The sequence below is a fragment of the Cucumis melo genome, chromosome 12, assembly GCF_025177605.1.
Source record: "Cucumis melo cultivar AY chromosome 12, USDA_Cmelo_AY_1.0, whole genome shotgun sequence".
In the NCBI taxonomy this organism is placed as follows: domain Eukaryota; kingdom Viridiplantae; phylum Streptophyta; class Magnoliopsida; order Cucurbitales; family Cucurbitaceae; genus Cucumis; species Cucumis melo.
Window position 1 is genome coordinate 26,439,505 of NC_066868.1, and position 25,335 is coordinate 26,464,839.

Sequence of the window (25,335 nt, forward strand, 5' to 3'; positions counted from 1 at the left end):
TTCTTGAAACACTGCCCATGGGTGGGATGAAGGAAGGAAGGATGGAAGGAAGGAAGGAAGGAAGGAAGGTGCTTCGTTGCCATCCGTTTCTACGCAATTTCACAAGCCTTCTCTTAATCATTCTCACACCAAATCACAATCTCCAAAAGCAGCATTTTTAAAACCCCACCACCACCGTCTCTAATAACTTTTTTCAAACACTTTGTGACCCACCTTTCTTTGCAACTTCCCAACTCTATTGTCTCTATCTCTCACAAGTCACACACCACTACATCACAACCCCTAAAAGGATAATTTTTTCCATGAACTGGACGTCATCGTATATCATGCCTGCTACGTCAATTTCATCCACCAGCTCCAATAATCGTACCAAAGTTTGTTCCTGCCGACTCAGACTTCTACTAATTCTAGTCATGAAAACATATTCGATAACTATTCGATTTTGTAAACTAAACATACAAATACTTATCCACCTTTAACTTCTTACTTTGTTATCTAAATTTTACTGATATATTAAAAATAAAAAATAAGAAAGTGTAGTTTTTGAAATTTGAAATATGACAAAAAATTCAACTATTTTACTTAAGAAAATAGCAAAGCGTGGTAAGAAATTTTAAAAAAATAAATGGTTACTAGATGGGATCTTAGTATTTAGTTTTTGAAAATGAAGCTATAAATACTCGTTTCACCTCTAATTCTCTTTGGTTTGTTATCTAATTTACTTGAATGATTTTAAAAACTAAGCTAAAAATGATTTTGTTTTGAATTTAGCTAAGAATTTACATTTAAATAATAATAATAATAATAATAAAATACTACCAAATGCACCTCAAGCCTAAATTATTCGTTCTTGTCAGTATAGCTTGTGACCTGAGCTCAATTTAAGGTATCTAATGCTTGAGTGCGCTTCTTCTTCCTTTCAAATGCATCCAAATATGTGGCGACATGGGTGGCAGTGTTCCACCCCCAGTTGCCTGCTTTACTCATTACAAATAAACAACTCAAGATATTATTAACAAAAGGGAGGGGGAAAAAATCGCAATACCAATTGACCGTCAAAAACTTGGAGTCTTCGTGGATGGGTCCCCAGCTAGGAATTTCTTACTCGAACAAAATTTGGAAGGGGAAAGCTAACCCGTGTGGGACACAGCCCACTTGCTTATAACTCCCAGTATCAAATTTGATCACGCTACATTCAACTATTTCTTTCAATCTCACTCACTCCACTAAATGTTTCACCTCTTCAGTAGTCTAAAGAACAGCTCAACTCAGGGACAGCTTCACCAGAACAGAACTACAGGGATGTGGATGGGGGCAGCTTCAATGGCAGGTTCATGGGTAGCAGCTGGTCCAACAATTGCAAGCTTCATGTTTGTTTGGGCTATGATTCAACAATATTGCCCACAAGCAGTTCTTCGTTTCTTCAAGAAATACTGGCGTAGACTCATGAACTACTTCCATCCTTACATACAGATCTCAATCCATGAATTTGCTGGTGAACGTCTCAAACGTAGTGAAGCTTTCATTGCAATTGAATCATATCTCAGCAAGAATTCATCCAACACAGCCAAAAGACTCAAAGCTGAGATAGGAAAAGACAGCACAAATTTGGTGTTCAGTATGGATGATCATGAAAAAGTGACCGATGAATTTCAAGGAGTGAAAGTATGGTGGGTTTTAAACAGAACAGGTTCATCAACAAAACCCGATAATTCGTATCCTAGTCCTGATAAGAGATATTATACACTCACTTTCCACAAGAAACACAGAAGTTTAATTACGGAACCATATTTGAAGTACGTGTTGAGTGAAGGGAAAGAAATTAGAGTAAGAAACAGGCAAAGGAAACTTTTTACCAATGGTTCTGGTGGAAGATGGAGTTACAGCCATACTATGTGGAGTCACATAGTGTTTGAGCACCCTGCAACATTTGACACCCTAGCAATGGAAGCAGAGAAAAAGCAAGAGATTATGGATGATTTGCAGACCTTTACAAGCAGTAAGGATTTTTATGCTCGAATTGGGAAGGCTTGGAAACGTGGGTATCTTCTATATGGTCCACCAGGAACAGGGAAATCAACTATGATTGCTGCAATGGCAAATCTACTGAATTACGATATTTATGACTTGGAACTCACTGCCGTGAAAAACAACACAGAGCTTAGGAAACTTTTGATTGAGACTACTAGCAAATCGATAATCGTGATTGAGGATATTGATTGCTCGCTTGATTTAACGGGGCAGAGGAAGAAGAAAGAAGAGAAGTTGAAGGATGATGAGAAAGAAAAACCCTCCAAAGAATCTTCCAATAAAGAAGATGAGAGCAGTAGTAAAGTTACTTTGTCCGGATTGTTGAATTTCATTGATGGAATATGGTCAGCTTGTGGTGGGGAAAGGCTTATTGTTTTCACTACTAATTATGTAGAGAAACTTGATCCAGCACTTATCAGAACTGGTCGAATGGATAAACATATTGAGCTTTCTTATTGTAGTTTTGAGTCATTTCTAGTGCTGGCGAAGAATTACTTGAATCTCGAAACTCATCCGCTATTTGATCAAATCAAAGAACTGATTGAAGATGTCAATATCACACCTGCCGATGTTGCAGAGAACCTCATGCCCAAGTCTCCAAAAGATGACCTTGAGAAACGTATTCACAAATTGATTCAAACTTTGCAAGAGGCAAAGGAAGCAGCAATAGTTGAGGAATCTCAAGAAGCAAATACAGCGGAATCAACCACAACCTATCTTCAGTCACAAACTGAAGGTGAAGGCTCATCTTCTAGTTGAATTTAGCACTTTCTGCTTATTGCTTGTTAGGCTCACCTTCTAGTTGAATTTAGCACTTTCTGCTTAGTTCTTGTTTAGCACATCTTCTAGTTGAATTTAGCACTTCCTTTTATGATGGCTGATAATTAAAATTAATGCTACGTGACATATTTTAGCTCTTCTGTCTAAAAATGGTATAGAATTCTCTTAGTTAATAAAATGTTCAAATTGTTAGTTGATATAACATTTTTCGGTAGTATGGCTATGTAGTTAAAGACATCTCTTCCTTCAATTACAAGTTTGTTAAACAAATCATAGAAACTGAATCAACTTCGTTTTCAATTTGATTTGATGCTTGATTCTCAAAAATAAGTTGAAAAATAAAAGAAGAGTATGATTTGTATAAAAGAGACCTTTGCCCATTAGTGATTGCCAAAGTTCAACCAGTCACAACTATGGTCGGATCAGAAGTAAAGCAGAGGAAGAGCAATAACAATAGTTACCCTGACATAGAAAAAAACTTGAAGCCAGTCCATCATAGTTATTGTATCAACAGGTTCTCATCTCTGCCACTGCCACAAAAAGAGCAGTTAGGAAAGATTCAAGAAAAAGGAAATAACTCTATACCAGACTGAAATTATTGCCGAAATTTGTAGGGGAAAGGATTTTACTTTACGGAAAATAATCAAAGACAAGTCAGTTTTAGAAACCTTGCCTAAAAGGAGTAATCAAAGGCTATCTCTTTCGTTGTAATTTGGTGCATGAACTGTTTTGAATAAATTCAGAAATTTTGAATGATACAAAGTTTTATGTTAAAAGCATTTTTTTTAATTAAAAAAAAAGAGTTCATTTTTAAATGTCAACAAACTCATAAAACAAAGGTAATAGAAAGACTCCTTCCGTCAACGAAAGAATAGTTCATCCACTCACAGGCTGACAAGTAACACAGTCATTTTCTTTCATTTTTATCCTTCACAATGCATGTCTGATTAGGCAATGAGTCACTAATAGCGTCACTAATTTGTCTTTAAAAATAGCTCGAACGAGGTGAAGAAGCCAATCAACGAACATTTGAAGAAACAAGAAGAAGAGGTGAAAAACAGAGTAACTACTGAATTTCATTGTCGGAATTTGACCGGCGTGTGGCGGAGAGAGGCGGATCGTTTTCACAATAAAACACGTGGAGAAGCTTGATCCGGGGTGGATTCGAGGGAGTAGAATGGACAAACACATTGAGCTTTCATAGTGCAGCTATGAACCTTTCAAAGTGTTGGCTAAGAACTACTTGAATGTTGAAACACGAGCTTTTTTAGGAGATTAAAGAGCTTATCAAAGATGCAGAAATTACGACGGCGTATGTTGCAGAGAATCTCATGCTGAAATCACAGCAAGAAGAGGCAAGCACTTCTGTGCTTGAGACTGAATGTTTTAATACTTAGTTTGAAGGTTTGTTTACTAACTATGGATGTTGTAATATTTAAGTTGAAAGACCACTATAAATATTGGAATTTTAATTATGGGTATAAAACATTTTAATTATATTTTTGCACATGGAATATTATGATTTTTATTAGGAAAATTTATAAGGGTTAAGATCTAGACTAAAAGGTTAAAGGTAAGAAAGTTTCAAGAATAAAATCAAAGTCTAAAAATGATAGTACACACTAAAACAAATCTCCATTTTTAGAGGAGTGGGAAGCAAACTAATCTTAATCCTAATTAATCAAAGAAATTAATACTAATCTTAAGATAGAACCAAGTACCTTGAGCTACTTCTGAGTTATTAGTTATTGCAATATATTCTATTTAGCCTCTATTACTATTGTCTTTTGTTATGGGTAGTATTTAAAATCTATTTAAAGTAATTAATTCATTCATCATGCCACTTAAGATACCTTGGCTCCTCTTTAGAAGTTGTATGGGTTACTCTTTGTTAACAAAAATAATAGATAACCAAACACTTCACTGTATTAAAGAGCAATAGACAATCCTTAGGTGATAGCTATTTGATTGGTATATTAAATAACTAAAAACCATTTAATAATTGTTAAGTTAAAAGTTTATTTCATGCTTATCCTAATTTGGTCTTTGCAATTTCATATACTTCATTCTTTTCCATAAACTTACCAGACAAAATTATATTGGTTTATATCATTTGTTTTCCATAAATTCAAACATTAACTTCCACCCCTAAAATAAACACACAGGCACAAATGAAATTTCTAGGGTGGAAGAAGCTTACTTTATGGGAAAAAACCAAATTCATTCACTTTTAAAGATTTTTCTTTGCAATTTCATGACCCTTCTCTCTCTTTCCCACATTTTTCCATTTCCACCCTTGATTTAGACGATTATATTTTGTCCATAAAGTTGACGTAATCATGTACATGTCACAACTCTATCGTCATCCACCAAATCACCCTCCACTTTCTCTTTCTTAAATCCTAATACAACTTTTCTTGTGAATTAAAATAATTAAACTGTCTGGGTTCGTTCTTTGAAGGAAAATATTAATTTACAGTTCACGACCTAAAATCAAATGTAAAAGTAATTTGGACGGTACCTAATCTTAGAGTGTGCTTTGTTTCCTTTCAAGGACATCCAAATTTGTAATTTCAGCTCACATGGGTAAGCCAATGCCAATCATGTTGCCTGCTTAGTCATTACAAATAAAGAAATCAATAGATTAACATAAAAAAAACCACAACACAATTCTTGAGGCACGTCAAAGCTAGCAGTCAAGGTTGGGACCCCTGCCACGCATTTGTTATTAAAAAAAATGTTGGGGACTTGAGGCCATCATAAATCCTCACTTATAAATAATGATACTTTCCATTGTCCATACATCATCCCACTCCTTCTCACTTGCCTTTCAATCTTACTCTTTCACAAATGTATTCCCTTTTCAGTGGTTTACAAAACATAAGCTCTGCTGGGGAGCAACATCACCCGAACACCAGTACCACTGCAACAATGTGGGTGGGAGCAACATCCATGGCAGGGTGGTGGGCAGCTGCTGGTCCAACCATTGCAAGTTTCATGTTTGTGTGGGCTATGATTCAACAATCTTGCCCCCCAGCAGTTCGTCATTTCTTTAAAAAGTACTCACGGAGATTCATGAACTACTTCCATCCTTACATCCAGATCTCAGTCCACGAATATGTTGGTGAACGCCTCAAGCGCAGTGAAGCTTTCTCAGCGGTTGAGTCATATCTCAGCAAAAATTCATCCCAAAGTGCTACACGACTCAAAGCTGAGATAGGACAAGATAGCACCAACTTGGTATTGAGTATGGATGATCATGAAAAGGTGACCGATGAATTTCAAGGAGTAAAAGTATGGTGGGTTTTAAACATGACAGGTTCGCCGACAAATTCTGGCAATTCTTTTCCAAATCCTGATAGGAGACACTATACACTCACATTTCATAAGCGGTGCAGAAAATTAATTACAGAAACATATTTGAAGCATGTCTTGGGTGAAGGGAAAGAAATCAGAGTGAGAAACAGGCAGAGGAAGCTTTTTACCAATGGCTCTGGTGGTAGATGGTATTACGGCCATACCATGTGGAGCCACATTGTATTTGAGCACCCTGCAACATTTGATACCATAGCAATGGAGCCAGAGAAAAAGCAGGAGATTATAGATGATTTATTGACCTTCACCAGGAGCAAGGACTTTTATGGTCGAATTGGTAAGGCATGGAAACGTGGTTATCTTTTATATGGCCCACCTGGGACAGGAAAGTCAACAATGATCGCAGCAATGGCCAATCTTCTAAATTATGATGTTTACGACCTGGAGCTCACTGCCGTGAAGGACAACACACAGCTTCGAACACTTTTGATCGAAACGACAAGTAAATCAATCATCGTGATTGAGGATATTGATTGCTCACTTGATCTTACAGGGCAGAGAAAGAAGAAAGAAGAAAAGTCTACAGATGACAAAGAGAAATCCCCCAAAGAATCCTCGAAGAAAGAAGAGGAAGACACCAGCAGTAAAGTCACTCTCTCGGGATTGTTGAACTTCATTGATGGAATATGGTCAGCTTGTGGTGGGGAAAGACTTATTGTTTTCACAACCAATTATGTGGAGAAGCTTGATCCAGCCCTCATCAGAACAGGTCGGATGGACAAACATATTGAGCTTTCTTATTGCAGCTTCGAGGCATTCAAAGTGCTTGCAAAAAATTACTTGAATCTAGAGACTCATCTGCTATTTGATCAAATTAAAGAATTGATCGGATGTCTCAAAATTACCCCTGCTGATGTTGCAGAGAACCTCATGCCCAAGTCCCCCAAGGACGACCCTGAGAAACTTCTTCGCAAATTGATCCAGACTCTAGAAGGGGTAAAAAGTGCAGCAGTTGAAAGGGAATCTCAAGAAGTAAATCCTGAGGGTTTAACCAACTGATCTTTAGTGATAAGCTAAAGGTCCCTGCCCAAGTTGAATTAGCAGTCTTTGCTTTGTGTTTGTTAGGTTGGGTTTTGGGGCAGGGAAATTGATGAGAATTCAGAATAAGAAATAGTTATTTTCTTTTATGATAGCAGAAGATGCTACCATCATTTATAAATCTGAAAATCATCATAAAACCAAAATCATTTGGCCACATTCAGCATTTTGGCATCAGTACTCTTTTTTCTTCTCCTTTTGTTGGTGGTGGGGTTAAAATACTGGGCTTTCATGTAGACAAATGGAAGAATGTACAAGAGTTGAAAGAAAAAACGAGCTAACAAAAAAGAGTGCAAACAAATTATCACTTACTCTCTACGGAAACTTTTAAATATGAAACAGTAGGAGCCAGCAAAATGCATATAAAATAGATTTGGAACTTGGTCGATCGTCCACATAAGAGTTCGAATAAAAAATTCATCCACATGGGTAAGGCTTTCAACAGAAAAGACATTAAAGATTAATTCAGCTGTTTGACATCGTTGATCATAGTGTTCAGGTCAATAAACTCCAAGTCCCTATTTTCTTCAAGAACGTAATGCATATGTTTCTTAAATAAACCTAAACCCCATTTTACCTGCAGTGGCCAATTGTTCAAGGGGTTGTTCATATTCTCTGCAGCCACCTCCAAACACGTTTCGTTGCCCGATCAACTCAATTTCTTAATCGCCATTATCCTGGATCATCTATATGTGTAACTCTCCGGTTTTAACACTTCGATTCTGAATCAGAAAGCTCTATCAGTAACGAAAATCGATGCTAGATCTACCAATCCTAATTAAGAGAAAATTAACATCTTAAACCGAAAATTAAGAAAAAAATAACAAATTACTACCTAAAATAGAATTGGAACAGTAGTATATAACTTCCACATGAGGAAACAATGAATTCTCGCATATTTTAGAGTTTGAGAAACGTAATAGTTGGCTAAGTTTGAGTTCCCCTGTTCACCGGTATCCCGAGCCGCCTAATGCGATCAGGCCACCGGCCGGAAGTCGGGAAGACCGCATGTCCAACATGCGATTTCTCCTCGGAGCAATGTCACCCCGCCATTGGTTTCTTCTTTTGCCGCCAAATTAGTTGGATTCACTAAAAAAGAATTGTTCGTTTTTTATTTAAACTCTTTCCAAACAAATTAATTTAAAATACGCTCCAAAATTGTTCATTCATTGGTTTCTCCTCTGCTTTATTTCTACCCAACTTTCGATAGTAAATCAAATCAATTGTGTGATGGAATCATTCATTTTATGAATAATGTGAACTTCTCTACTCTTTTGTTGTTCCTATATCAAAACAATTACAAAATACAAAATACAAAGTACAAACTTAGAAAAGATGGTCTCAACATAATGATTTGTTCATTCTTTTTGGATGTAACCATAACAACTCCCGTGTGAAGGTAGTTAAAAACACGAATTTTGAATCCAAAATTTTTAGTGAAAAAAAACTATTTTAAAATATAACAAATGCAGGAACTACAGTAGACTAAGTTAGACTAAGTTTGAGGGTTAAATTTTATAATTATGAATTCTACTTTACGTAGGTATTGTTTTTTCAATTTGTTCATAAAACTTAATTGAGTTATCTTGACTTTAAATAAAGAACAATTTTTCTCTAAGAAGAAATCTTCAAACGATGAACTAACAATTTTTCAATTTAAACTTTCAAGAAATTTAGATCAACATAAAATTATGAACTAACAATTTTATCAAATAGATTTTTTTAAAATAGATTTTTTATTTCAAAAATAATAAATTGTGAAATTTATAAAATTGTTTCAACTGAATTATATTATCATCATAGGTGAATTAATTTTAACAATTTATTTGGATTATCTTTGAAAATTGTTAATGCACAATTGTTTGAACTAAAATTTCTTGTTATTTGGATTATCTCTGAAAATGTGTATTAATTTCTTCCAATGTTTGATTACAACAAAATACACAAACCTGATTAACAGTCCAAAATAATTATTGTCCATGGTTGGTTCCAGTTAATAAAAATTAAATAATACAAATTGAAGGATGATTTAAATTTTTTTATTGGTGATTTCATATTAATTTTAATTTTTATTTAGAAGTAACCTTTTCAAAGTCTATTTTTAAAAATATAGAATATAAAATATTTGTATGTATGATTTAAAATAATCATTTTCTAAAAGTCCTAACAAACTCATAAAATAATGAAAATGGAGTGACTTCGTGCGTCAACGAAAGAGAAGTCCATCCACTCACGGGCTGCCACGTTACACCGATCATTTCTTTAGGTAATGATTCAACAGTGAGCGCTAATTTGTCTTTTAAATGTAGTTCCGCTCAGTCTTCTTCTTCTTCATTCTCTCTAAAGCTTCCAATTCCACTGTTCACAGAGCAAACTTCCATGGATTCCATTACCCGAAGGTACAAGATGAGCGGAACCGAAAAGTTCGACGGTCGCGATGGCAAGGCGATCTCTAGAAGGAGGCCGCTGACGATGACGGAGATTTTAACATCAACAAGCTCTACACTCGCGACGATCATGTTCGCCTGGTCGATCATCCGTCAGTACTGTCCTCACGGACTCCGCCAATATTTCCAGATATATTTTGGTAAGTTCATGGATTACATCTATCCTAGTCCGTATGTTCGAATCGCAATCTACGAATTCGTTGGTGAACGTTTCAGTCGGAACAAAGCCTTCGCGGCGGTTGAAGCGTATCTTAGCGATAAACTTTCAGACGACGCTAAAAGACTCAAAGCCGAAGTCGGAGAAAGCAAGAACAACTTCTCATTGAGTATGGATGAGTACGAAAGAGTTACCGATGTGTACGAAAACGCTGAGTTCTGGTGGACTTTGAGCAAAATCCCCGGATCGGCAAAGAAATCCCCCTCTTTGTATCCAGACATCGATCGAAGATTCTACCAACTTAAATTTCACAAGAAGCATCGAGAACTTGTGAAAGAATCGTATCTGAAGCATGTATTGAAGGAAGGAAAAGAAATCAGAGTGAATCGGAGGCGGAGGAAGCTTTACACTAACGGAACAGGAAATCGATGGCTAATTCACAAGTCGACGACGTGGAGCGAAGTTTACTTCGAACATCCTGCAAGTTTTGACACAATCGGAATGGATCCAGAGAAAAAGCAAGAGATTATAGAAGATTTACTAACATTTAGCCAAAGTAAAGAGTATTACGCTCGAATCGGCAAGGCATGGAAACGAGGTTACCTTCTGTACGGCCCGCCGGGGACGGGGAAATCAACGATGATCGCCGCCATGGCGAATTTGCTAAACTACGACGTTTACGATTTGGAATTAACAGCAGTGAAGGACAATACAGAGCTTCGGAAGCTTCTAATTGAGACGACGAGCAAATCGATAATCGTGATTGAAGATATCGATTGTTCATTAGAATTCACAAGGCAAAGGGAAATCAAGAAAAAAGGAAGGTCAAATGAGGAGAAAGAGAAGGAGAAAGCAATTAAGGAACCGAATAAAGAAGAAGAAGTGAAAAGCAAAGTAACTCTGTCTGGATTGTTGAATTTCATCGACGGAATTTGGTCAGCTTGCGGCGGAGAGAGGCTGATCGTTTTCACAACAAATCACTTGGAGAAGCTTGATCCAGCATTGATTCGTAGAGGTAGAATGGACAAACACATTGAGCTTTCTTATTGTAGCTATGAAGCTTTCAAAGTGTTGGCTAAGAACTACTTGAATGTTGAAACACACGAGCTTTTTGGAGAGATTAAAGAGCTTTTCAACAATGTAAAAATGACGCCGGCGGATGTGGCCGAGAATCTGATGCCGAAATCACGGCAAGAAGGGGCGGAGCATTCACTTCGTAGGTTTATCGGAAGCTTGGAAGAGAAGAAGAGAGTAGAGGAGAAGAAGAAAAGAATGGAAGACAGGAAGAAAGAGAAATCAAAGATAGTCGACGAAAAAGGAGATAGTCGACTAAAAGGGGTCGTCTTTAGAGTGATGAATAATTGGGGCAGATTTTGGGTTGGGGAAGAAGGTGGGTTAAGAATGGAGGAGAAATGAAGCAATTATTAGTAGATGAAGATGTTCAAAACTATGGTATTTGCCTTTTTCTTCTTTTGTCAAAGTCTTTCTTTGGGTCCCTAAACGCTTTGATTTAGTTTTAAAAGAAGGATCGAATATTCCATTTTAGTTGGGTTAAATGGTCTACTTCATCTATCTATTTGGTTACTCAATAACTAAAGATACAACTCAACAAACAACAAGTAGTAATAACAATTAATAACTGAAAATACAATTCAGGAAACAAGTAGTAATAATAACCATTACAACACCCGATATTGGTAAGATGACACAACATCTACATCGGATTGTTCTTGACCTATAGTAAGAGATCATATATTGTTTGTGGTATAATTCATGATTACATGGTACAAATATCATCATATACATCCAACATGATGTACATATATATATATATACACCATAATAATAATGAATGAAACACTCTCCTTAATTAGAAATGAGTGAAACACTTTCCTTGATTAGAAATCACCATACAATAAACCAGTCAAGCTTTCTTTCTAAGAATCTCTTATAGATACTTTAGTTAATAGTCAAAATAACTTACCACGTTCTAATTTTACTCTAAACACCAAAGCAAAGAAAAATAACGAGCAACCCAAGTCAAAAGAGTCCAACCAAAACCAAAACAATATATAGGATCAAATCGCAACGAACAACCAAAATAATCCAAACTAGAAGAGACAACTAATAAAATAAGTAAATAAATAAATAAAAGAAGTGAGACCACAATTCTCAACACAAATGTGACATTTTTAAAGTTTATCTCTTTAGTAGAAATCTTTTAGATAGAAATTTTGGATAAAGTTACAAAGTTAGCATCCAAACTTTTAAAATGGAAGAGAGTAATAGAAAAGAAGAGAAAGGGATATTAGAGAGATGAGAAGAAGACGACTCTCATTTGAGGACACTAAATTGTTTTTTTTTTTTTTTTTTTTTTAATTTTAGTTTAGTGTTTGGTTTAAATTGATTAGATAATTTTTTTTTCATAAAATAGTCATATTTATTTGAATTATTTTGATAAAAAAAAAGTTAATAAACTTTGAAATTGTTTGAAAATTGGCTATTCTCAAAAATCATTTAAAAAAAAAAAAAACTTAAACTTTTTAATGTTGAACCAAAAGTGAAGAGAACATTTTCAAATATATAGGGTTGATGGACGTTGACAATTTTCGAGAAACAAATATTTGGCTAAGATAACGCAGTCATTGAGATGGGAAAATGTATTCTTTTTTACTTGTTCAATCTATTTTTGGTCATTTGGATCAATTGACTTTGGTTTTTTGTTTTTGTTTCACTTCTAACTATAAATATGAAAATGTAGTGCATTTTTTGAGTAATTTTGAAATGATTCCAAAAATAAGATAATGATTTTGATCATTTCAGAATCATTCTCGATTCTCAAATACGTCAATTCTTTGTTTGTTTGTTTTTGTGCGTGTGTGTGAGGAACTATGCAAAGTTCCCATCTTTTTATCACTTCTATAATTCTTAATCAAGCTACATTAAAATACACAAGTTAGATTCACTATATTTAAATATTTATTGAATATATTTAAACATTTATTAAAGATAATTTCACATCAAATATTTTCTCGAGATATTGTGACACATGTATCCTTTAGAAGATATTACTTAAATATGTATAATGTTGTCTACATTACTAAATAGTCATAATTATATACTTAAAACATAACTTAACATATACCTCAAATCAACAAGTCCTATAAAATTTGGTTCCAACGTTGAATAAACGATTTCTCTCGAGTGGACATCAGGATATGGAAGATCTTAAAAATATATATATATATATATATATAGAAAACTAGTGGTTTTGCAGGATTCATACCATTAGTGAATGAAATAAATAACTGTTCATATGATAAAAATGTTAAAAATCTAGTTTTAAACAAACAAGCATTGAATACTTATTGGAGCAAATCTTCAAGCTGTTTCTCATACGACGTAAATGGCTGCTGTTCTCTCTTGGTTACCTTTAAAGTTGAGTTCAAGTTACACAACCTTACATATAATTAAGAAACTTGGCAAAAAGTTTTAACCCTGTAATCAGCTGCAAGTCATAAGCAGAAGCAGCACATAAGTGAGTAGAAGCATCAGGATACTCCATGAGTTCGAAGACCGACTTGCATGGGACGGAGGAGGAGATGGCGTTGGACCAGAACTTCCAACCGTTGATGTCACGTTTTCCAATGAGCAAGTGTATTTACAACGACCCGGTGCGGCGACCCTGTAAACTCCACTGCTGGTTAGAAGGTAAATGTCTTTGTCTTTGTCCTCACCAAATGAGAAGACATAACCCAACGCTGGAAGAGAGCTGCCTGGAGTGGAACTACAAGGTATAGGAGAATCAGGTGCACAACTGAAAGGGATTTGATTTGAGGTAAAGTTTCCACTGTTTTCTGGGTTTTCAATTCCTGCCCATATAGCAGAAGCGTACAAATCTCCATACAAGTACCTGCTCAGAAACAACACAATGAGACGGGGATAAGATGATTCTTTTTTCCTAAACAATGTTATTTCAGACACTCTGAGCATATAAGTGTATAAACATACCTTCCGTACATACACGGATCGGTCTTAGATCGATAGAAATATCCCCCTGTTATTGATGCAGAACCTACATTCTTGCTTACTGCAGAATGGTTGTAGCCCATCACAGGGAAGATTGGATTTATGGAATCTACAGGTGTGGATCCTCCAGGGGATGAATTTGGAACAAACAAAAGAGGACCCTCGTAAATGCGCCAACCATAGTTTCCGCCCTTTGTGATGATGTCCACCTCCTCGTATTGATCCTGTAAGAAAAGAACCGGTAGAGTGAATTGAAGCGTTGTATATTAAACTGTGCTCTTGGAGAAATAACAGGTTTATTCAAATTCTAGTAAAACTTGAACTTCATAACATCAACATCCAGCAAAATTTGGGGGGTTTTATTTTTTTCTCTTTTAAATGAATTATTATTGAGATTTACTTTTATCATCCTTTAATGAGTTAATTAACCTCTGAGTACAGATGTGTGAAGTGAGATTTGAACCTGTCCAACATCTCCACACATGAAGTAGGAAGGTCTTTCTGAATCGAAACTGCAGCGCCAAGGATTTCTCAAACCGTAAGCCCATACCTCTGGCTGTGCTCCTTGATCTTCAACAAATGGGTTGTCTTTAGGAATAGTATAGTTTCCCCATAAATCAAGTTTATCAATATCTTCTGGACCTGTACCAAATATGAGAACAGAATGAGGGGAATTACATACTTGTAGTTATTGAAGAATTGTCGAGCTGGAGATGACATTAGCAAATGCATAAAGAACAGCGATTGTACATAGTAAACGTTTAACATTAACACTTACTTGGAAAGTTATTGATATCAAGCCTCATAATCTTCCCAAGCAATGATTTCTTGTTCTGGGAAAAATTGTAAGGATCACCACCTTGACCGCCACCGTCTCCCATCATGAAGTAAAGATAACCATCTGGCCCAAAGAGTATCTGTCCCCCATGATGAGAGGTAAATGGAAGACCAATAGTGATTATTCTTCTTACTTCCGATGGCTTTGCAGTTGTTGCCTGAAAATAAAAATTGGCATCCCTTAGATCCCACAAGTTGCAACCTGCTAAGCATACAAAAATGTGTGTAGTGTCTAGAGGTTTGTACCAATGAAGGCTGGGATGCACTACCATTGACTGTGTACTCTGCGACTACACTTTGATGTTGGCACGGTTGGGATCCACTATCAGCTGGTAGTTTGGAAGGATCACAATTAACATCAGAATTACAAGAACATCTTCCGGAGCACCCTGGCCACTTAACCTTGTCACAATTGAAAGAAGCAAAGAATCTCCCATTTTGTGCAAAGTTTGGATGAAAGGCAAGGCCCATCATGCCAAATTGAGTATCGAAGTTAACTTCATCAGTTAAGTCTACAAAAGGTTTAGATTCGTCGAGCCCCAAGACTCCTCCTGATCCCTTCTCAGGAATAGTTGCCAACCAAATCTTGCCCGCTTGGCTAGAGAAGAATGCACGATTAGATCCATCAGGATGGGGCACCATATTCAGGTAAGTTCCATTCCCAATTTTCTCAAGACATAAGCCACGTGGAGGGCTAGGAAGTTCAGTATTGTTAAGTGACACAGGTTCACCAACAAAGCAGACTGACTCTTCCGTGGATGCTCCTCCAAATGCGTTGCAAAAGTCAGCCTTTGACTGCCATAGATCTGAGAGCTTGCTAGTACTCGAGTTAGTAGGTACTCCAGCTCGACCCTGTAACGAAGGGGCAAAGGGGGAGTTGACTATCGTTACATTTTGGCATGTGTCCCATACTGTAGAACAGAAGTCAGTAGCTGCTTGGTTCGACTGTGGTGATTTCTCTGAAGTGGAGTTGCAGAGAAGAGGAACTGGCCTAGGTGTTGAATCGACTTGATACAGATCTCCAGAAAATGGATCGCACCTCTAAAGATATCATAAGAAGGAAGAGAAAATTGGAAAAGGCTCGAGATACTGGTACCACAAGTAAAATAGCATGCAAGATGATCATCAAACAAGTGCAAGTCAACCATTTAAACTAATGTCCATATTAGGCTTAAAAAGCTAAGATTAGTCCTTATTTGTTAACAAAAGTAGAAAAATTTTAATCACAGCCTTCATCCTAACACTTTGTTTTGATGTCCTTCTGTAACATCAAGTGTATGGAATAGCTTGTGTCTTCTTAACTTGATGATGGTTCAGCAGGTGTAAAGGTCATTTAACTTGTAAAGTTTCTATCTAGGATTGACAATCATCATCTCTACTCATATCATTATAAAAAAAAAACAAGAATTATGCATTTCAAGAGTAAGGCCAATGGAAGAAGAGGTGGAAAGAAAGATTGCATAAACTAACTGCCTTTCTCAAATCATTTAAGCCCTGTTTGTCAACCATTAGGTTTTCGGTTTTTGAAAATTGTACTTGTTTCACACAATTTCTTGATCATGATTTTCAAATCTTTTATGTAAACATATAAAGACTTAACCAAATTCCAAAAATAAAAACTATTTTTTTTCTTAGTTTTCAAATTTTGCTTTGGATATTAAAAACACACCTAATATGTAATAACTAAACACACAAATCAATATATGATAGCGGCGATTACTAACTTAATTTTCGAGAACCAAAATCAAAACGGTAAACTGAGCCTGAGTTGATATATAACAAATGACAGAATTCCTACAGTACCTCCTCAAAAGCTTCAGACAATCAAGAATTTATTATTCACCAACAGTTAAAAACGAGATATATGTTATAACAACAGGAAGAATCAACTATCCCATATGGAGAAAGAAAGGGGAGATTTTTTGTTTTCTTTTGGGGATCATAAGGTCTTACCGCACAGGCAATGGATTTGACAAGAGAAGCACAAGCAGGATCAGAAATGTTCATCCCTTGGAATTGTCTCTGTATAGCCCCATCTTGAGTAGAGTTACAACAAACACTCCCATTATAAGGACAAAACTTCAATGTAGTGTTCAAAGTAAAGGGAGCCGCTACAGAAAAAGAAATCACAAGAAGATATCAACAAAAATTGAAGCACCAAACCAGAAAAAGGGTATTGAGAATTGAAACAGAAGAATCAGCAACATTAAACCAAGTAAAAAAGAAGAACAAAAACCTACTTGAATCAGAGCACAAGGGAAGTGAAACTGTAGAATGAACAAACAGCAGCAGCCCACAGAGGAAGAGGATGACCCCAGTAAAACGTTCCATAGCACTAAACAAAAGGAAAAGGAGACAAAAAGAGAGGGGGAGAGAGAGAGAGAGAGAGAGATTTTCTTCAGTTCATCTCTCTGGATAAGCTCAGGAAAAACCCTATTGTAAATAGGCTTCAAAAAGGGATGTCAGCATTTCAAGCTAAAAGAAAACAATGTGAAAGCATAAGAAGTTGAAGTTTATCAACATGGTGGCCATGACTGACTTCAAATTTTCATACTCTTCTCCCACTAGAAGAAACCCATCTACATCATTTTTCTATATATCTATACCATTTGGACTTTTTTAAATCCAGCTTCTGGTAGTAAACCCATTTTCAAACCTCGCTGTCTCTCTCCAGAAATGATAAATTACAAATTATAAATCAAACCCTTCATCGAGATTTCGACATATTTCCTTTCACCTCATACGAATAAATATATTGAAGACCAAAGGATTAAATTAACGGGAAAAAAGTCTGTCGTTGACTTTACCTCCACTCTCTTGTGTTTAATTGAATAGGGTTGTTGAGAAAACCAGTGGTTTTCAGCTGGGAATTGAATTTGGATATGGCTCGCCATTGTCTTCTTCCACCCGAACCAACTTCACCAAAAAGTGAAACGAAATAACAAAAAGTCTCAAACTTTAGAGGAACCCACTTGGATTTATTATTAGGGAAATTCGTCAACTTCAACTATGAGTTTGACATCAGGCGTGACGAATGGTTGGAATTGTCAAAAGAAATGGTTTGAAACTAAAAGGATTGTTTTTTTCTTTTTATGAAAAGTTTGTATTTTCTTCTTGAGTTCAGTATATACTCTGTAATAGCTCCAATTCCAAAAGACTAACGGTTTGACTTTGTCTCTTATCATTTTTGGATATTTAAAAACATCATGTCATGTGATTCTTTGTCCATAATATGATTGACAATGTTCTAATACTGCTTAATTTTCTCATTTAAACAGCATGATTAGTAGAAATCTCTTAAATATTAATTATTCGGATTCTACAAAAGAATTCGAACATTTAATATTTGTGTAATTTGGACGGTTTGAGCTGTGACCAAGCAATTTTTTATTGAGCACTAAGGATAGTGGCCTTGTTCTTTTGCGAAGTCCAGTAAGATCGTAATGATGAGCCAATGATGGTCCATTATACACAAATTGAATGGACGAATTAATTAAAATTTTAGACCAAGTTTATCGATTCTGGACCAAAATCAATGCAATTGTAATAAAATTTTATTAATAGATGAAATAGTAACGAACTATAATAACAAATATAATTAAATCGTGTTTACTTAAAATATAAATTTTATCAAACTTATCGTTATCTTTGTACAAATCGTTAACCATAGATTAAAGTGTCAAAATTTAGAGTTTTTTTCTCTAATAGAACACAAAAATAGTAACCATTACCCAAACTATAAGAATTTATCACCTTGCACAAGTCAATCAAATTGCAGTTTTTGTTTATAGATAAGATTATAGATCCTTGTACCGGTATGAATGTAGAACACAAGTAAACAACATCAAAAGTAATTCACATATAACACATTTTTAAAATTATCATTGATGTATTTCCCCATTAGACATCTTTTTGGAAAAAACTTTAGCTATATAATTGTTTCAAGTCTAAAAAATAAAGAAACCCAGAGCTGCTTTGAATGTTCAATGGTCAGTTGCACAGTTTCATAGGAAAAGAAAAAGGGAAAAGAAAGGGCTAAGTTTCCTTTGAAAGTAAGGATAAGGGATCGGCTTGACATCTATTGAGAGATAAATCTGACGAACAATTTCCAATTTTTCCAAATATAAAAATGTCAACGTGACACAATTTAAGGCCTCTAAGTTAAATGCCATTATCAAGAAATGCAGCAGGGCCAATAGTGCGAGTAACTAATGGCTACCCGTGGATGCAGCAAAGCACACCTTGAAGGCAATTATCCGATCATCTCCAAATTGAAGACAGTTCCTGAGAAGTGCAAGCCATTTGTTTCCCCTCCTTTTCGATTACACCTGCTGCCTACAATTTCCCATATAAACCAATTCAATATCTCATTCATCAAGAGCGCCAAGAGCCTTCATGTCCTCCAAAAATGCCATATATGAGTCATCAATACTCTGTTTCTTTGGGGCCGATGACGAGCTGACCAACTCTGGCTTCCCTACGATAGGAGCTGTGGGTAGGGATGGTGCGGCTGTAGTTGATGGTGAAGGTTTTGGCTTAGACTTCGGTGCTGCTAGCTCTCTTCTCACTCTAACTGATGCAGGAACCTGAAATAGTGGCATGATATAAGTTTAGAATGTCGGAGCAAAGTTGATATATTTCTGTGGTTAGAGCAGAATAAGACTAATTTGTACAGTGAGCTTTTCTAATTCCCAAATGCCATGGATCAAACTACATCGCGAATTGTTGTTGTATATATTGCTATTTTATAGATCACTTGTATATTTGCATTTGTACAATACAGGCAAACATCATCATAATCTTATACTACTTCCATGCTAAGGTAGCTAGAACACTAATTTAAGAGGGAAATTTGAGGAGCATTCCTCTTTCAGGCGTGAAAGAATAAGACTATCCTTCACCAGGTTCCAATTCACTCACCTTATGCAATAACATTTCAAAAGGTTCTCAGTGATAATGAAATATAAGAAATTTACTTCAAGTTGGGTTGAACATCAAAGATTCAAGCAGGAGGCAAAGCATACGACATGAGCAACATCTTCGTATGGTCATTTTGGAAAGAAAGGAATATTGTCTTCTTTTAAATGAGTTCTCTTCAAGCTTTTCTGAGGAAATGTACTAATCATAGCCTCTACGTGGTGGTCTTTACACAACTCATTTTGTAATACACAAAATTATCTGATTAATTTAGAAGGAAGGTCTTTTGTTGTCAATCCTTTGAATCAGACTTGGGGAATCCTCATCCCCAAGACATCTTCGTATGGTCATTTTGGAAAGAAAGGAAAGCTGGCTGCTAATAAAAAATTATAGTTAGCCTCTCGAAGTATATTCCCTTGTCATCCTTAACATGTGTGTGTGTGTGTCCAATATATATATGTTTTTCATGGAATGTCATCCTTAGCATATAATATCTCTTCCCCTGAGAACATGCCAGCTATATAGAACATCTGCCAGTTGGAATATTTTTTATTAAACTTGCTAATGAAGGACAAGTTTGCTCTAACATTCCACAATGACCGCAAATTTTAAAATCAAATTGCACTAGAATAGCATATTAAGTCATCTTACCATTGCTGTAAGTTCTGGAGTGTGTTGAGCCAGCGGACGCTTAACAACAGTAGATGCTGCAGATTTAACATACGAGGGCTTTTGAGGGACAGGTGGCATATGTGCATTATGGTCATCTTCATGAAAAATGGGAGGAGGCCCAGGAGGAAGAGGTGGTCTCATCATGGGTGGAGGTCCAAGAGGAGGCCCAAATGGTGGCCGTGCCATTAACGGAACCATCATTCCGGGTGGGAGTGGAACTCCAGGTGCGGATAATGTTGGTCGCATGTCTGGTGGAGGTGGAGGTGGGGGAAATCGAGATATTCCAGGGGGTAAAACATCAGGCTGCAAGGTTGGTATCAATGAAGGCCCAGGTACTGGAGGAGGTCTTGGAGGTGGAGGTGGAGGAACCAGTTTAGAAACATCTTTAATCCCTAAAGAATTATTTGTCTCCTCATCACCTGATACACCTTCAGACAGATCACTCTTTGGTGGCATTCCAGGTGGGGGGGGAGGTGGCGGGAGAGTAGTAGGTACCTAAATGAACGAGACCAATAAGAATGTTAGCTTGCTAACATTGACTATTAATTACTACAACAGTTTCTGTAATCAAACACATGCAAACCGCTTTTTCTTCCCCAGATAAATCAACTAAAGAAACAAGGACGTCAGGCATGTGTAGTTCATCTCATACTGTGTATTCAGCCTCAGCCACTTACAATTTCATTCCATGTTAACGAGAAGTTAAATAGAGATATTACCTGAGCTGGCATCTTGGAAGTTGAATCATCCAAAAATGCAGATGACTGACTTCTCTCCTTTTCACCTTCACTGGTTCCAGAAGGGAGCATCATGGTAGACTGCTGCAAAGGTGGAGGCAACAAAAAGGGAGGGCGGCCTGCAACTTGTTCTCTTGGTGGAGGTCCAGGAGGTGGTGGAGGTAGTGGTAAACCCAAGTTTGATGCTACAGGCTTAGATGGCAATGGAGGCGGAGGAGGTAAAGGTAAGGAATCAGGTAGAGCAGGACCATCAGCAGAACCCAACTTAGCAGAGTCTGGCAAAGGAGGTGGTGGGGGAGGTGGAGGTACAGCCAAGGGAACATCCTCCGGCTCCATATTCAAGGATGATGCAGCACCACTAGTAGAAGCATCAGATAGAGGAACTCGTGGTCCTACAGTTTGCATTCATACAAGACTTCAGAGGTAGTTACAAATATAAAAGCACACATGTAAATTTCTGTTTTACTACAAGATTGAACAGAAAACTAACTTACCAATTGATGATTTAAACATGGGAGGTTTCCCAGGTGGTGGAGCTCCAGTGGGATTTAGTGTGGGGTGGTGGTAAACAGAGTCCTAAAGTGGCAGAAAAGAGTCAAATAAAATCCATAATTGCAATATAAGGAATAATATAGTTGCACAGACAATCAATTAGAGTTCTCACTTCAGGATTTGGATGTTTCCCTCTCTCTTCTTCCTCTTCAGCTGTTCGTCTTTTTGGAGGTCCCAAATGACTGCCCAGAAGATAGAAGACAGTGCTTGAATATAATTTATACACTATGGCATATTTTGGAAAGGGAAAAATAATTTAACTGCATGAAGAGCAATAACACCAATAATGAGCAAGAGAGTCTTCTATACCTGAACATAACTGGGACCTCACCCTTCTCCTTCATTTTATCTTCATATTCCTGTCCAAGAGAGAGATTCAATATGATTGCAGGGAGCAAAGCTTGATGTCAATGTGCAAACTAAAGGAAAACCATGTAGTCGATTGTATTCAATACTTCTCATACATAGTAGTTGTAACATACTCCTCGAGTGCTAGTAGGACCATAGGTGAAACAGAAAAAACTAAAATAAAGCTAACATTTGTTTGCAGGTGTGCGTTTAAATAAATAATCATCTTGTATGGGATCAACTTCTGCTTCTCCGTAACTATAATGTCTGGTGATAAAGTAGCTTTTATTGAGGAGATTTCTCAAGAAATAATTAAAAGAAAAATTACCCTCCTCTTCTTTAATACAAGATTAAGAGTGTCTTCTAACTGCCTTTTCTTGTGCTTTCTAGCTTTATCGAGGGCACCATCAGCCTCTGCATAAGACAACAGAGAGAGAAACAAAAAAAAAGGGCTGAAATGAGAAAGCAACGTGTATTTTACAAAAAAGAAAAAAGAAAAGAGAGGGCACACGCCATTAAAATTGGAAAATCAAAGGTCAAAGATCAAATATCTTGATGTTGCTCATGAAGAATCAAGAAATGAAATAGGCCTCTCAAATCAACAAAGAAAACTTAAGGAACCATGTGCAGTAAAGTAAATAGAGTTCATAAACATTGCAACTTACTCATCATTTCCAACTTTTGAATTTGCTCCTTGATTGCATCAGGATCTTTCTTCAAAATTCCCACCTCTCTTACCTTTTTTCTCTCTTTCTTATTCTGGTAGGCACACATAACATCTGTTATTAGAGGTTATAGATTTGAATCCAATCATTGACCAATCACATCAAAAAAAATACTAAGAACTAAAAGAAGACCAAAAGCAAAGAAATATATATGACTCACAAGAATATCAGTTTTTCTTAATATGCACAAATAACCTTTTTTTAGAATTGAACACAATATGCACAAAAAACTTCAACCTCGAAAGTCTTAAATTCCTAAATTCCAAAAATGCACAAAAGTTAATGTCATGATATCAAGAACATCTAAATCTGATCTTCCTACCATTTCCCGACTTGGAATACAGGTCCACGGGAATGAGCTTCTACAAGGTTGATACATAGTTGTCAACTATCCATATCACTAATCATTTCAGAAAAAGAGAACCTCAGAAATTGTTTAGACTCCAAGGACTGTGGCTTCCAATCCAATATCCAGGCCCCCCAAATTTTCCAGTGAATGAGATGGCAATCTCCTTCTTTACATACTCCTTTCCACAGGAAAAACTCAATAAGCTTCTGAATCTCATTGTTCACAACGAAAAATCTATTTTCACAATATATTATAGGACTTAAGTAAGAACTTAAGAGATAGCAACTTGAATCAAGTGTAACTGCATTAAATAATCCACTTCTCTAGAAGGGTCTCTATTCAGTCCCCATATCACATAATGAATCCTAAAGGAAAATTGATGGGTTAGTCAACCCAAATCAGTTACAAGACTCCTGTGATATCTCACTAATCTAAAACCCTAAATCCAAATCCAGTAACAACTCTTTATCGTCAGAAGACTATAAAAAAAACCCAGGTCCCTAAACGCGTCCAAACAAGCCACTATATCTTATTTCAGTGAAGAATCAACAGTATTCGTATGCAACATATCACGTATAACAATGCCAAAAAGTAAATTATCTCATCGAATTCGATTGCACTACAGCAAGCAATGAAAAAAGACGAACGCAAATGAAGTTCGAAGACGGAAACGATGAAATAAATTGGCAGAACTAGAAGTTAACTGAGAGGCGAAAAAAAAAATAAATGGTAAGAAAAACAATTACCCGTTTCAATTCCTTCTTGCGAAGCTCCTTTCGGTAAGCATCCGTAGGGTTCATCACCTTACCTCCTTTGGTCGTCTTCATTTTCACCCTTCTCTTTCTTTCGTGAATCCTATAGCTTCAAAATTTCCCTTCTTCTTCTTAGATTGGTAGTGTGGCTGTTCTTCGTTCTTCAGATACGAAAGAAATCCCAAAGCGGAAACCAGAATTTTAGGCGACAGAGAGGAGGGGATAATGGCGTCAATAGAACATCGCCCTCTTCGTCCCAATTCTTTTTATTGAACTCGAACGACGCATCATCTTTCTAAATGAGAGCACGACATGTCGTCGTTTGTCTAATACGTATCAATAGGAGTGTCGTAAATGGCTTAGGTTGGCTTGGGATGTAACCCAACCCTAAATATCAACCAACCTTTTCTTTACTTTATTTTCTTCGATTAATAATATATATACCATTAATTTGAGTTGGATTATAGATAATTTTTCTTTATAATATAGATTAGGTAATTTACGTTCGGTAATATTTAGGTTATTTTTATACCTCTTTATATTGATCTCGGTATGATAAAATATAACTTTTATCATAATCTTTTTATGTATAAATTCTATCCATTTTTAGATACTTCATAATTGTTGAATGATCATTTGATTTTATTTTTGTTATCCAATTAATATTTTAAAAATTTAAAAGTTTCTTTTCGAAGATATAATTTTCATTTTGAAATTTATGAAGAAATTTCTTTTCCTTTTTTCTCCTTTCTTCCAAATTGAAGGAAATTTTGAATCGAAAATCTCTTAAACGTTAGCTAGTAAACACTTATACTAGTTGAACTACGTTCTTATTAGCATCAAAAAACTATATTTCTCCTTTTAATGTTTCTAGTTATTTTGATATTAAGAAAAACTTTTCAAAAATTGTTTTAAACATTATGGAATTTGATTGTAACTAGATATAATAGTTAGAATTTCAATTTTAGTGGAAAGTTATATTTTAGTCGATTTCACATTTAAATGATTGAATGAAATGTTTTTGTATAGAAAAAACAAACATAATTTACCTAAAAATAATAAATAAATAATATGATTTTATATTATGTAAATATCTATCATTCAAATTAGACGATATAGTCTCATTCGTAGCACTTTCCTTTCACTCCTTTCAAAATTGGTCCATCACCCAACGAGTGATTATGGATAATATACAACACTTCTCTTCTACAACACCTTGTCAGCCTTCTAACTAAATCTAAGAACTTAAGCTGATGATGGTATATAGTACATTTGATTTGGTATACTTCCTTCTATGTAAAGTTTTGCTAAACGAGCTCTCTAAACATGATAAAAAAGAAAAAGAAATGATTGTGTTGTTGAAGACTTGGTTGTTGCATTCAAGCCAAAGCTGCCAAAAAGTAGACAAGAAGGGGTTCGAGAGGATGATGTTAAGCCCAGTAGAGAAGAAGAGGGTTGGGGTGATGTTCATAGGGAAGATAACAGACTAGTTGATGAAAGCTATCAGAAAAAAGTCCCAACATGATTTCTCCTAAGAGCAGAAGAGGAAAAGATGACTTCTGAAATGTTAAAATACAAAAATTTCTTCA

At 36.0% G+C, this 25,335-nt stretch overlaps 5 protein-coding genes across 7 annotated transcripts; 3 read left to right on the plus strand and 2 right to left on the minus strand.

Annotated features, from left to right (window-relative positions):
• Positions 1–783: 783 nt before the first annotated feature.
• LOC103483086 (AAA-ATPase At3g28580-like) lies at positions 784–4,318 on the plus strand. Its single transcript, XM_008439519.3, has 2 exons — positions 784–2,767; positions 3,807–4,318. Exons 1-2 carry the CDS (start codon positions 1,231–1,233, stop codon positions 3,818–3,820), a joined length of 1,551 nt encoding a protein of 516 aa, XP_008437741.1. The 5' UTR covers positions 784–1,230; the 3' UTR covers positions 3,821–4,318.
• A 915-nt stretch (positions 4,319–5,233) lies between these two features.
• On the plus strand, positions 5,234–7,387 carry LOC103483087 (AAA-ATPase At3g28580-like). The gene has a single exon (XM_008439522.2). It carries the CDS (start codon positions 5,662–5,664, stop codon positions 7,183–7,185), a length of 1,524 nt encoding a protein of 507 aa, XP_008437744.1. The 5' UTR covers positions 5,234–5,661; the 3' UTR covers positions 7,186–7,387.
• A 1,909-nt stretch (positions 7,388–9,296) lies between these two features.
• LOC103483085 (AAA-ATPase At3g28580-like) lies at positions 9,297–11,384 on the plus strand. The gene has a single exon (XM_008439518.3). The coding sequence runs from the start codon at positions 9,604–9,606 to the stop codon at positions 11,242–11,244; it is 1,641 nt and encodes a 546-aa protein (XP_008437740.1). The 5' UTR covers positions 9,297–9,603; the 3' UTR covers positions 11,245–11,384.
• Positions 11,385–13,120: 1,736 nt separating this feature from the next.
• Positions 13,121–17,701, minus strand: LOC103483070 (HIPL1 protein). Its single transcript, XM_051080179.1, has 8 exons — positions 17,502–17,701; positions 16,935–17,029; positions 16,648–16,805; positions 14,941–15,735; positions 14,636–14,852; positions 14,321–14,499; positions 13,840–14,081; positions 13,121–13,741 (listed from the first exon to the last, which is right to left on the minus strand). Exons 2-8 carry the CDS (start codon positions 17,023–17,025, stop codon positions 13,333–13,335), a joined length of 2,091 nt encoding a protein of 696 aa, XP_050936136.1. The 5' UTR covers positions 17,026–17,029; positions 17,502–17,701; the 3' UTR covers positions 13,121–13,332.
• A 948-nt stretch (positions 17,702–18,649) lies between these two features.
• On the minus strand, positions 18,650–24,061 carry LOC103483054 (protein EARLY FLOWERING 5). Of its 3 annotated transcripts, XM_051080180.1 has the most exons (10): positions 23,741–24,061; positions 22,968–23,172; positions 22,586–22,679; positions 22,249–22,334; positions 21,882–21,931; positions 21,685–21,754; positions 21,515–21,596; positions 21,003–21,412; positions 20,263–20,778; positions 18,650–19,280 (listed from the first exon to the last, which is right to left on the minus strand). In XM_051080180.1, the coding sequence occupies exons 2-10, from the start codon at positions 23,022–23,024 to the stop codon at positions 19,062–19,064; spliced, it is 1,584 nt and encodes a 527-aa protein (XP_050936137.1). In that variant the 5' UTR covers positions 23,025–23,172; positions 23,741–24,061; the 3' UTR covers positions 18,650–19,061. The 3 variants fall into 3 exon arrangements, with proteins under 3 accessions (XP_050936137.1, XP_008437718.1, XP_008437712.1); XM_008439496.3 differs by lacking the exon at positions 22,968–23,172 and having other exon boundaries at positions 18,735–19,280; positions 22,586–22,699; positions 23,741–24,060; XM_008439490.3 differs by lacking the exon at positions 22,968–23,172 and having other exon boundaries at positions 18,735–19,280; positions 23,741–24,059.
• Between the last annotated feature and the right edge of the window lie 1,274 nt (positions 24,062–25,335).